A 13,792-nucleotide genomic window follows, 5' to 3' on the forward strand; every position below is an offset into this window, starting at 1 on the left:
ACTAACTTTTAGCGATGCTGAACAGCAGCCTCACTGGTGTGTACAGCATGGCTAAAGCACAACCGTAAAGACGAGACCTATTGGCTTTGTCAGTGCTTGTTATAAATATTGGCAGGTAGTACACACAAAGATTTGATGCTGGGCACAGTGTATCATACATGGGCTCCATCTGCTTCCTTAAGTTTCCCTTATTTTTATGGTGGTGTACTTGAAACGTACATAAAATATGCGAACTCCAAAGTGCATCCTCATAGTCACTCAGCTGTTGAACGTGTCCTTGAAATGTATGCATTCTTTCTTGAGGCGAAGCATGACCTGAGGACACCGGCATTCCAATGCTTCCCTCCTCTCACAGGTCTCCATAGACTATATTCTCAGTTGTAAAGATGAGGATAGTGAGATTGGTGGCAGAGTGACATTTACATTAAGGACCACGTGCCTCCTCCCTCCTTTTCCCTATTCATCTCCCAGGTCACCATTGCTGGGCGATAGTGCCTACTACACCAGCTCCTCCCTGCATACTGAATCTGGCCTTACTCCTAGTTATTGAGTCTGGATTCGATATTGTGGATAAGAGTAATTGCTCAAGCCACATTAATCACTAGTCAGTGGTGATTGGAGTTTACAGTTAACGTCGTCAACTGCTCCTTTAAGGGGCACATGCTGGATATTTGCACCAACCATTTATACGCATCCTCAACCTTTTTCCTTACTTAATTTATTCTTCAACTCTTTATGGAGATGGTGTTCAGCAGTATGTTATGGTCATGCCTGAGAGCAGCCTTGGTGTTTTAGTTGGATTGTTTCTTAAGGGGTGCCTTAAAGACATCAGCATGAACAAACAAAAAACGGCTTAGATATTGGTCACGAGTTGAGAGTTAATGAGCAATATCCACGCCAATTCTGTGCTGCAAAGAAGGCGTAGTTAGAAGACCACAGGGAGGAATTGCTTAGACCATATCAGTGTGTGCAAATTACCTCCAAGACTTCTGGTTAAACTGGTCCTGCAGTTCTATTTAGCAATCCAGCATAAAGCCTATTATTTCTGGTAAAAGTATCCACCACCCCTGTGCACGTCCTGCTCTGTTCCAGATCTCACATTTTGTGTCCTTGCTTGTAGTTATCAGTTGCTGCGCTCTATAATGGAGTTTGTGTGCTTGCTACTGGCTACTCCTGCTCACCTAAACTGGTTGTCAAAGCTCCTCAAAACCTGCAGATTGGTCTGACAAGACGATAGGGGTTCACATTGTCTAAAGTCACACACTACGTGAGTGCTACATCCTGTCAATCACAATACCTAAAGCAACTTGTTTATTATCATCTGCCAGACAATCCTGATTAAATCTCTAGTAATTAGTTGTTTCAAGAAACTACGAGGTGAAAAAAATGTCTGCTACGACTGTTGACCCTGGGAATCCTCGCGGTACCTTAGCTGGATATTGCATACTCTTCTACTTATGTAGCAAACAAATTACCTAGATAGGGTCTGATGCAGAGTTAAACTGCTTTCTGCCATAATCAGCAAAAATATTCAGCTTATTTTCCCCGGCACACTTCAGACTTGAGTCAAGTGTTTATATGTCCCAGGTTGAGTTGTATTTATGTACCACGCCCACATTGTGATATTTTAAAATAAATCAACACAAATATTAGTCATCATCTGCTATAGATGGTAGAGTGTATCTTTGTGCCAAAGGAGCTTAAAAACATCCTAGAAAATTAAAAGAGAAATTGCCACCACAGTCACAGGGTTAGAAAAATAAAACAAAAAGCTTTTAAGACCACGTATCATTCAGAAGAATCTTAAGTGCGTGCAGAGAATCTGAACTTGTTTTAAGAGATTAGTAGACTTCAGCTCTGAAGTTAACCTGTGTGTGCTCATCCCTAGGAGAGCACTTACGAATCCACCTAACACATAAGAACCCCTCAGTTTAAATGGGACACCACCCAATCCCCTTAAACAAATCGTTGTTTCTGTGTTGTCGAACGATGGAGGCTTATGGATAGCTGTGCTTCTCATACTTTTCATGCTAACCACATCTTCTTTTTAAGCCATTATTTTCCAATAAATGATCATGGAGGTTGGGCTCAGTACACATCTTAAGAAGCTTCTGTGCCTTGGTTGCTTTATAGTTCAGTTGGGGAAGTGGGCCTTACCCAGTAGGGTTAGTCAGTGTTTTTGTGCCAGTCCTCAGAACTATGGTTTTCAGCTCAGTTTAATTGTTTCATAACTTGAAAGAAAGTACATTTTGATGTTGGTTTTATGTGGCTACAATGTTGCTCTTGCCTGCAGGCTAGTTGCAGAATTTGGTTGGTGCATATTGTCCTCGGATTCCTGATTGGTTGTTGTGCTCATACTTAAAGGATGCAAAGTCATTTCACCGACAGGGCTGCTGAAGATGAAACGTGCCACCAGTTCTTTACCCTTGGCTATGGCTTTGATGCTTTATCGAATAAAGGTTTTATTATCTTTACATCATTAGTAGAATTTTCGAAAACCATACAGCTTCCATTATTACAAACCCAAGATTTCAGTTTTATACCCAATCATTTATACATTTATTTTAATAATTATCAATAATGACCCCTTCTCATTTGCCATAGTCCTGTTGTGTATCCATAGGTTGTTCTCTCTTCAGTTTGTTTGCTTGTTTGTTCATTTTTTCATTAGTCAGTTTTATTACCACCCATTGGTATGTATGTACCCTTATTTGATCTGAGAGGTTGCTCTTTTCATTCTTTGTTAATGTCATACTTTTTTTAAAACTTAGTGGCCAAACGCGTCCTTCATAAATCGCCCTTTCTGCTGCCATTCACCAGTCCATTGTCTCTCCCATTGTTAAAGGGTGGGTATTATCTCTGTTCTCCAGTGTCCTGCAGTGGCCCATTTTGCTTCCTCAGACCCTAATTTGATTAGTAACTTTTTATATTTTGTTTAATTTACATCGTCCCAGATTTCCAGTAGAACTCCCAGTGGTGGTGATTGCATTTTATAATTCCATTGTTGTTTCTGGTCTACTTTCGGTTTTCCTGCAATACAGTAGTATATTTGGGAATTCCCATATTGTGTGGAAGAAGGTTCCCTTTTGGCATTTATCATCAACTACTAGACATTAATCATTAACCACTAAGCAAATTTACAGATTTGTGTTTGTGCCTAACATGTTTTGTGTCGTACTTTTAGTTGGACCACCCTGAAGGCTGTTTTAGCGCCATCTCTTTTGAGGAACCCAAACCTGCTCCCAAAGGTTGGCGTCTCTTTCCCTGATATCTTGTTGACATTTAGGCCTCCAGGTGTCATTCTTTATGCATGTTTAACAAGAGTATTCTGTGAGTTAAGGATAATGCTTTCCTCTGTATTAGTCGATCTGATAACCTCCTCTCCAAGAGAGCCCTCTTTTGTTACCTCATTCCTGTCTATGGTTGCTGTTCGCGCATGTTTGAGTTATAAGTATTTCAGCTATTGGGATGTACTTATTTCATATTCTGTCTATAGGTATTCAGTGGGGATGATTCCATTTGTGTCCCATACTTAGTTTAAGGCTGACATGCCTTTTGCAGCCTGGCGTTTTAGTCAAGTCTTTTTTGATCTTAGAGTTTTACAGACACCATGGCACCAATCTCCAGTCTATCTTCTTTTTGTTAATTTCCATGTTGCCATTATGGGGTAATGGCCCAAGTTTACCCAAGCAAGACAGTGTGCTTTAGTAAATCTGTGAGATTGTTGAAATGGAAGTCAGAAGATAATCTAATCTGGAGTATGTTGTATGTGCACCTAAATAATAGGATAAATAGTGCTTCTCTTTGGACATGCTCTTCCACATATCTTGTTGTTATGTTATCTCTGTTGGAACTGTTTCTTTGCACAAGGAAGTTGCCCCTAATGTATTTATCTTGTTAGGGATCTTGCATGGACCATAGTTTTCAATCGGTTTCTTAGCACTGTGAAAAACTCAGGCATCACTGAGCTTTATAAATATGCTTAAGCAATTCATTCAAAATAAGCATAGCGTTAGGCCAAAGTGGACACTTATAGTGTATTCTAGATCATGCCATTGGAGCTAGTTATGAATGCCAACCTTACATGTGAAAATATGTATTGGTATTCTAAGTTTTTGTTTGTTTGTTTTTTGTTTTTTTAAAACATGCCTTTTACGATTTACCTTTGCTGATAAACCATCTTTCAGACTCTCCCTTGGCTCCACTATTGCTCCTGTAATGGCTTCTCTTCCTGTGCACTTTCTCTTTTTTCATCCCTGAATGCTGCTCTTTTTCTTTTCCTGTTCCCCATGGCCTCCTGCAGTTAGCCAGTAGGTGGCTTCCCTGAACCTGCACCCCATGCCTTTTTTCACTGTTCCTGTGCCGTGTCTTCGGGAACCTGTCCTTGGTTATCCCCCTCAAACGTCCTGTGTATGCTGTGAATATCCTGTATCCTTTCAAATCCTCCATTGAATGCTCTCCTCTCCCTTCCCAAGGCATTCTCTTTAGCCTGATTGTACCAAAGTGTTGGTAGTGCATTCTCTCTGACAGCTTCTGCTCTCTACTCTTTCCAGTCTTTAAATCTGACCAGAACCGTCCCTTTGTGCCCTAAGTTTAGCACTTCCATCTCCCACCACAAAAGCACTAACCTCGGTATTTCATTGCACCTTTTTTAGTGTATGCAATCTTCTGTGCACTGCTTTGGTGACCGCTCTATGAAAGTAGGATAATGAACTAAAGTTGTCCTCATCTCTCTTGGCCTTGCAGGCTGTCACCTTGAACTGTGCTCACAGCTTCTGTTCCTATTGTATCAAGGAGTGGATCAAGCGCAAGGTGGAGTGCCCCATCTGCCGACAGGAGATCGTGACTCAGACACGCTCCCTGGTGCTGGACAACTGCATCGAGAGAATGATGGAGAATCTCAGCCATGAGATGAAGCAGCACCGCTTGGCCCTCATCAAGCAGCGTAAAGATGACAAAGGTGGGTCGATGGTGTGTGGCAGTGAAGGGTTCCGCTCTCCATAGAGTCCCTGCTGCTCAATTGGGTCTCTACCAATCCACCAACTCCTGCCCACAGTTTAGATGTTTTTGTTATTTATGAAAGTGATTCTTGCCCCCCCCCTTTTGTATTACAAGGAGGCCTGCAGCCCTCTTATTGCTGACTGGAGTTTCTCGCTCTTCATGCTCTTCCGCCCTTTGTCAGCCTTTGGAGTAAAAATGGAGAGAAAGCCCAGTGGTGGTGGGCATGGGGATGTAGCTGAAAGATGTCTGTATCATAAGAGCATGACTTACAATCTCCTTTAGTGAATGTTTCAGTAATTGCTCTCCTGCTATTCACTCAGCTGTGATATTTACTTAAATGTGTTTTTGCATAGTTCTAGGATTACAAATGGTATTTCAGATTTGTTCACACTAACTAATTAACAAATATTCACATATGTCTAAGTATGAATGACTAATTGTATTGGTTAAATGCTTTTGTACTGGTGATAAATTATTACACTACAATATGTTCTACAAACAAAAATGCGGAAAAGTGTCCTTCTGTTAAAAGTCTCAGCTACGAGTAGATTTACCACTAAAATGAACTTCTTGCTGAAACCTCTGCGTACCTGCAGTTCGCTTCCTGCTTGTTTTGCCAAATAATGTTTAGAAGAAGGTGTTAAACAACTTTTACTGGGGAGACAATCCAAACACAAGTTCTTACTTCAGTGCTATCAGCAGGTGTACAAAGGTGAAGTCACTTTCCAGTCATTCTCATCCTCTTTAGAATTGTTGCCAATAATATTTAGTGTACAAAAATTATGGGTGTCTTTCTGGAAATACAGCATTTTGAAAACATCATGCACATTTGTGTTACTATGTAGCACTTAAACCAAGCAGTACCTGAGCTTCTTAATAACTGGTGTCACCATCACCCGAAACATGGTATTAATTTTATCAACGTTACTATGGTAAACATTTTGTTGGCCCCATTGGAATTTAAACCAGTGAACTACAAGTCTTCATCCAATACTCTTTTTGTTTTTATTTTGTTTTTTTAATTTATATATATATATATATATATATATATATATATATGTTCGATGGCATGTGTAGCTGCAGATACACATGATGTGCACAGTCCGCCGTCTGGTGTTGGGCTCGGAGTGTTACAAGTTGTTTTTCTTCGAAGAAGTCTTTTCGAGTCACGAGACCGAGGGACTCCTCCCCTTTCGATTCCATTGTGCATGGGCGTCGACTCCATCTTAGATTGTTTTTTTTCCGCCATCGGGTTAGGACGTGTTCCTTTTCGCTCCGTGTTTCGGGTCGGAAAGTTAGTTAGAATCTCGGAAAAAAACGTCGGTATTGTTGCGTTCGGTATCGGGTTAGTTAGAACAAATCGACACCGAATTTTGAAGAGCTCCGGTGGCCCTTCGGGGTAATTTCGATCCCCCGTCGGGGCCTGGTCGGCCCGACCGCGTGCGACTTCAAGACTGATGGAACGGACCCCGTTCCGCTTCTGTCCAAAATGCCATAACAAATATCCGTATACGGATCAGCATCTGGTCTGTAACTTGTGCTTGTCCCCCGAGCACAAGGAGGGTACGTGTGAAGCCTGTCGAGCGTTTCGGTCGAGGAAGACGCTGAGAGACCGAAGAGCCAGGAGATTGCAAATGGCATCCACGCCGACGGGTCAACAACGGTTCGAGGAGGAAGAAGAAACTTTCTCCATCCACGAGTCGGATTCGGAAGAACTCGACGCCGAAGAAACAACAACCGTGAGTAAGACGTCGAAAATAAGGACTCACGAAAAGTCCACAAAAGCCCAGGGGACGCCACCGCCAACAGGCCATGGCTCAACCCAAAGACTAGGTGACCGATCCAAGGCACCAAAAAAGGGCATGCTGGTGTCGAAGTCATCCGACTCCGGTCGTGATACAGCCACTCAGCAACCTCGGAGCCGAGAAAGCGGCTCCGAGAAAATTCGGCACAGAGACAGCGGCACCGAAGAGATTCGGCACCGAGACACCGCGCCGAAACCTAAGAAAATGTCTTCGGAGCCCAAAAAGAGTTCCGGAAAGATTTCGGTGCCGAAACATCCAACCTCGGAGCCGAAAACCAGTTCCTATACAGAGGAACAAGGGTTAACCACCCAATTACACAGATTTGGAGAAGAGCTTCAAGCTGGAGAGCCTGACTACACTCAAAGAAGGCTTCATATTCATGAGGATACAGGGAAGATAACCACTCTTCCCCCAATCAAGGTTAAAAGGAAGCTTGCTTTTCAACAAGGGGACAAGCAACCACAGGCAAAGGTGGCAAAGAAAACAACCCCGCCACCTTCTCCACCACCATCACCACATGCATCACCAGAGGCAACTCCACCGCTAATGCACTCACCAGCTCATACCACAATAAGTCAGGATGATCCCGATGCATGGGACCTCTACGATGCTCCAGTGTCTGACAATAGCCCAGACTCTTATCCTACAAAACCGTCACCACCTGAGGACAGTACATCCTATACACAGGTGGTCGCAAGGGCAGCCGAGTTTCACAATGTCTCCTTACATTCGGAACCAATTGAGGATGACTTTCTCTTTAACACCCTATCCTCCACCCATAGCCAGTATCAAAGCCTTCCTATGCTCCCAGGAATGCTAAAACATTCAAAGCAAATATTTCAGGATCCAGTTAAAGGCAGAGCCATAACTCCAAGGGTGGAGAAAAAATATAAGCCACCGCCCACGGATCCAATATATATTACAACACAACTAACACCAGACTCAGTAGTTGTGGGGGCAGCTCGTAAGAGAGCCAACTCTCATACCTCAGGCGACGCACCTCCTCCAGACAAGGAGAGCCGCAAATTTGATGCTGCGGGAAAAAGGGTTGCAGCACAAGCAGCAAATCAGTGGCGTATTGCCAATTCACAAGCACTTTTGGCAAGATACGACAGGGCTCATTGGGATGAAATGCAACATTTCATCTAACATTTACCCAAGGAGTTCCAAAAAAGAGCGCAACAGGTGGTGGAAGAGGGACAAAGTATCTCAAATAATCAGATACGGTCTTCCATGGATGCAGCAGATACAGCTGCAAGGACAATAAACACTGCAGTCACAATACGAAGACACGCATGGCTGCGCACTTCGGGGTTCAAACCGGAAATCCAGCAGGCTGTGCTCAATATGCCGTTTAATGAACAGCAATTGTTTGGGCCGGAGGTAGACACTGCCATCGAAAAACTCAAGAAGGACACCGATACAGCCAAAGTCATGGGCGCACTCTACTCCCCACAGAGCAGAGGCACATTTCGGAAAACACCTTTTAGGGGAGGGTTTCGAGGTCAACCCACAGAAACCACAACCTCACAAACAAGGCCTACCTACCAGGGTCAATATCAGAGGGGAGGTTTTCGGGGGCAATTTAGAGGGGGCCAATTCCCAAAAAATCGATGGAAATTCCAAGGCCCCAAAACCCCTCAAAATAAGCAGTGACTCACAAGTCACACACCCCCTTCACATAACACCTGTGGGGGGAAGACTAAGCCAATTTTACAAACTTTGGGAGGAAATAACAACAGACACTTGGATCTTAGCAATTATCCAGCATGGTTATTGCATAGAATTTCGCCAATTCCCTCCAAACATCCCACCAAAAACACACAATATGTCAAAACAACATATAGATCTTCTAGGACTAGAAGTTCAAGCATTGTTACAAAAGGACGCAATAGAATTAGTACCAATTCAACAAAAAAACACAGGAGTTTACTCACTGTACTTTCTAATACCAAAAAAGGACAAAACTCTGAGACCAATACTAGATCTCAGAACATTAAATACCTACATAAAATCAGACCACTTTCACATGGTCACGTTACAAGACGTAATCCCACTGCTCAAACAGCAAGACTACATGACAACATTAGATCTAAAAGATGCGTACTTCCATATACCAATACATCCTTCACACAGGAAATACCTAAGGTTCGTATTCCAAGGAATACATTACCAATTCAAAGTGTTGCTATTCGGAATAACAACTGCGCCAAGAGTTTTTACAAAATGCCTGGCAGTAGTAGCTGCACATATCAGAAGGCAGCAAATACAGGTGTTCCCGTACTTAGACGACTGGTTAATCAAAACCAACACGCTAAAACAGTGTTCACAGCACACAAAATATGTCATACAAACCCTTCACAGGCTAGGTTTCTCCATCAACTACGCGAAGTCACACCTTTTGCCGTGTCAAACGCAGCAATACTTAGGAGCGACAATCAACACAGCAAAAGGGATTGCCACTCCAAGTCCACAACGGGTTCAAACATTTCACAAAGTAATACAGACCATGTATCCAACACAAAAGATACAAGTCAGAATGGTAATGAAACTACTAGGCATGATGTCTTCATGCATAGCCATTGTCCCAAACGCAAGATTGCACATGCGGCCCTTACAACAGTGCCTAGCATCACAATGGTCACAAGCACAGGGTCAACTTCTAGATCTGGTGTTGATAGACCGCCAAACATACATCTTGCTTCTATGGTGGAACAGTACAAACTTAAACCGAGGGCGGCCTTTCCAAGACCCAGTGCCACAATACGTCATAACAACAGATGCTTCCATGACAGGGTGGGGAGCACACCTCAATCAACACAGCATCCAAGGACAATGGGACATACATCAGAGACAGTTTCACATAAATCACTTGGAAATGTTAGCAGTATTTCTAGCGCTAAAAGCAGTTCAACCCATAATAACCAAAAAATACATTCTTGTCAAAACAGACAACATGACAACAATGTATTATCTAAACAAACAAGGAGGGACACACTCGACACAGTTGTGCCTCCTCACACAAAAAATATGGCATTGGGCGATTCACAACTACATTCGCCTCATTGCACAATTTATTCCAGGGATTCAGAACCAGTTGGCAGACTATCTCTCTCGAGATCACCAACAAACCCACAAATGGGAAATTCACCCCCAAATACTAAACAATTACTTTCAGATTTGGGGGACACCTCAAATAGGTCTATTTGCAACAAAGGAAAACTCAAAATGCCAAAACTTCGCATCCAGGTACCCACAAGATCAATCCCAAGGCAATGCTCTATGGATGAACTGGTCAGGGATCTTTGCATACGCTTTTCCCCCTCTCCCTCTCCTTCCATATGTAGTAAACCGGTTGAGTCAAAACAAACTCAAACTCATACTAATAGCACCAACATGGGCAAGGCAACCTTGGTACACGACACTACTAGACCTGCCAGTAGTACCTCATGTCAAACTACCCAACAAACCAGATCTGTTAACACAACACAAACAACAGATCAGACATCCAAATCCAGCATCTTTGAATCTAGCAATTTGGCTCCTGAATTCCTAGAATTCGGACACTTGCACCTCACACAAGAATGTATGGAGGTCATAAAACAAGCTAGGAAACCTACCACTAGACACTGCTACGCAAACAAGTGGAAAAGATTCGTGTATTACTGCCAGAATAATCAAATTCAGCCGTTACACGCATCTCCGAAGGATATAGTAGGATATTTACTACATTTGCAAAAATCAAATCTAGCTTTCTCTTCCATAAAGATACATCTCACCGCAATATCAGCTTACCTACAAATTACTCATTCAACTTCACTATTTAGAATACCAGTAATTAAAGCGTTTATGGAAGGCTTAAAGAGAATCATACCACCAAGAACACCACCTGTTCCTTCATGGAACCTCAACATTGTCTTAACAAGACTCATGGGTCCACCTTTCGAGCCCATGCATTCTTGTGAAATGCAATACTTAACGTGGAAAGTTGCATTTTTGATTGCCATCACATCTCTCAGAAGGGTGAGCGAGATTCAAGCATTTACCATACAAGAACCATTTATTCAGATACATAAAAATAAAGTAGTTCTATGAACAAATCCCAAATTTTTACCAAAGGTTATCTCACCGTTCCACTTAAATCAAACTGTTGAATTACCAGTGTTCTTCCCACAACCAGACTCTGTAGCTGAAAGAGCACTACATACATTAGACATCAAAAGAGCACTAACGTACTACATTGACAGAACAAAACTAATTAGAAAAACAAAACAACTATGTATTGCCTTTCAAAAACCTCATACAGGAAATCCAATTTCAAAACAAGGCATTGCTAGGTGGATAGTTAAGTGTATTCAAACCTGCTATCTTAAAGCAAAGAGAGAGCTGCCTATTACACCAAAGGCACACTCAACCAGAAAGAAAGGGGCTACCATGGCTTTTCTAGGAAATATTCCAATGAACGAAATATGTAAGGCAGCAACATGGTCTACGCCTCATACATTTACCAAACACTACTGTGTAGATGTGTTAACTGCACAACAAGCCACAGTAGGTCAGGCTGTACTAAGAACATTATTTCAAACTACTTCAACTCCTACAGGCTGAACCACCACTTTTGGGGAGATAACTGCTTACTAGTCTATGCACAGCATGTGTATCTGCAGCTACACATGCCATCAAACGGAAAATGTCACTTACCCAGTGTACATCTGTTCGTGGCATGAGTCGCTGCAGATTCACATGCGCCCACCCGCCTCCCCGGGAGCCTGTAGCCGTTTAGAAGTAGATCCTGAACATTTGTACATTTGTAAATATATTACTTTAACCTTTATTATGTACATACGTATTCATTCCATTGCATGGGCACTATTACTAACATACACAACTCCTACCTCACCCTCTGCGGGGAAAACAATCTAAGATGGAGCCGACGCCCATGCGCAATGGAATCGAAAGGGGAGGAGTCCCTCGGTCTCGTGACTCGAAAAGACTTCTTCGAAGAAAAACAACTTGTAACACTCCGAGCCCAACACCAGACGGCGGACTGTGCACAGCATGTGAATCTGCAGCGACTCATGCCACGAACAGATGTACACTGGGTAAGTGACATTTTCCATATATATTTAACATTTATAAGTTTCAGTTGCTACCCATAGGTTGAGAAAAACATCGAGCATTTTTAAAAAAAAACAAATGGATAAGTTAACCAAATGTGAAGCTTTAACTCCTGCCATCCCAATACCCCGTAGTGGTACTCCCGAACATTTGGTCTTGATTAAGATTCTAAGTTGTTATATTCATTTCTAATTTGCCATTCTTGTTTTTTTTTTTTTTTACACATGAGTTTTTCATATTTTACTTTTGTTTCCTTTTTTTCCTTGCTTTCAAGTGCTAATAGTTTGAAGGCTTAGTTTCAGAACAGTGTTCATTTGTGATGATTGGTTGTTTCTTGCACTGTCCAACCATGGCCTAAGTCTCTCAATAAAGAAATGAATTGGTATAGGAGGGATGCTTAGATTTTCCTTTCTGCTTCTCGATGTCTAGTTCCTTGATGGAGACAGAATATTGAGGCTCTAGTCAACATTCAAGTTCCTCTGGATATCTAAAAAGTTGCTACTGTAGTCTAATCTCTGAGGAGCATACCCCTTCTCATAGGGATGTGTGCTCCAGTCTTATCCTCAGGACAGATGATCTCAATGAGACAAATATAAATGGTCAAGGTCCAAGGCTCCCTTCCAGTAGTAATGCCCTGAAATATAAGATTGAACTGTGGGTGATCAAGTGGGGGTTTGGACCAGTTTTCCCCCGGGTAAATAAGCTTCTAGAGATATAAAAGTTGAAAACCCTCTTGAATCAATTCTTGAATTTTTGAAGAAATCTTATGTTGAAGATGTTAGTCACAGATAGGCAATAATCCACCAGATGTTAGTATCGTGTTTGAGTCTGTTTAATGATTCATAGTTCATAATTATGATGCAGAAAACATAAGTGAACAGCCGACACGTTTCGCCCCTTGCGGTGCATTCACCTGGGGCTTTTTCAAGGCTGTAAATGGTATGCAAGAGAAAATCTGAAAATTGATTTTTCAAGTTCGAAAAGAAGTGTCTATGAAGCCCATGCAAGAGTGCACCCCGTTGTGCAAAAACAAAGTTTTAACGAATATTTGAGAATAAAAACCTCAGTAATAGTGCAGATTAGTGAAAAAGAGGTAATATATAAAATTTGAATCTGGTAGAAGATGTGTAGATACAGCCATCCATTGAAAGTAGTTAATGGAGTGAACACCAAGATGAAATTTTAAGGGATGAGAGAAATCCGTAATAACACACAATTTATGTATACAGTTTGGATACTTAATGCATTTTTAATCTTTATATTCAGATTGCCTACAATTTACAAAATGTACCTTATTCGATGAGTATTCTTATGGTATGATATCTTTGTATTATAACTTATCTAATGATTACACTATACTCCATTCACGATAATCATTCTATTAACTAAGACAGACCAGCACTCTTCCTATCCTTTTACTGTTTCTTGTTGCCTTATCTTTAATGTTATTATGAATTTCTCTCATCCCTTAAAATTTCATAGACACTTCTTTTTGAACTTGAAAAATCAGTTTTCTGATTTACTTACCATTTACAGCCTTGAAAAAGCCCCAGGTGAATGCACCGCAGGGGGCGAAACACGTGTCGGCTGTTAACTTATGTTTTCTGCATCGTAATTATGAACTTTGAATCAGTAAACAGACTCGAACACGATACTAACATCTGGTGGATTATTGCCTATCTTTGACTAACATCTTCAACATAAGATTTCTTCAAAAATTGATTCAAGTGGGTTTTCAACTTTTGTATCTCAGTGAGACAATTGGTTCTCCCAACTTTTAATTTGGGGCTCTTTCTTAGATTTTGGAACAAAAAAAATCCTGCGAAGCAGGGAAAGTTGGTGCATTTGTACTCAGTGGAGTTACGGCT

General features: G+C 41.7%; 1 protein-coding gene across 7 annotated transcripts in view; it reads left to right on the plus strand.

The window, feature by feature from the left end:
* Positions 1 to 13,792, plus strand: part of RNF8 (ring finger protein 8) — a 292,936-nt gene that overhangs the window by 80,554 nt on the left and 198,590 nt on the right. For 6 of the 7 annotated variants that reach the window (XM_069236312.1, XM_069236310.1, XM_069236308.1 and 3 more), the window contains one exon: positions 4,747 to 4,960. In XM_069236312.1, the coding sequence (XP_069092413.1) occupies positions 4,747 to 4,960 (214 nt within the window). The remainder of the gene's footprint in view (positions 1 to 4,746; positions 4,961 to 13,792) is intronic. The other variant, XM_069236309.1, reaches the window with a different exon arrangement.

The sequence above is a fragment of the Pleurodeles waltl genome, chromosome 5 (assembly GCF_031143425.1).
Source record: "Pleurodeles waltl isolate 20211129_DDA chromosome 5, aPleWal1.hap1.20221129, whole genome shotgun sequence".
Taxonomy (NCBI): Eukaryota; Metazoa; Chordata; class Amphibia; order Caudata; family Salamandridae; genus Pleurodeles; species Pleurodeles waltl.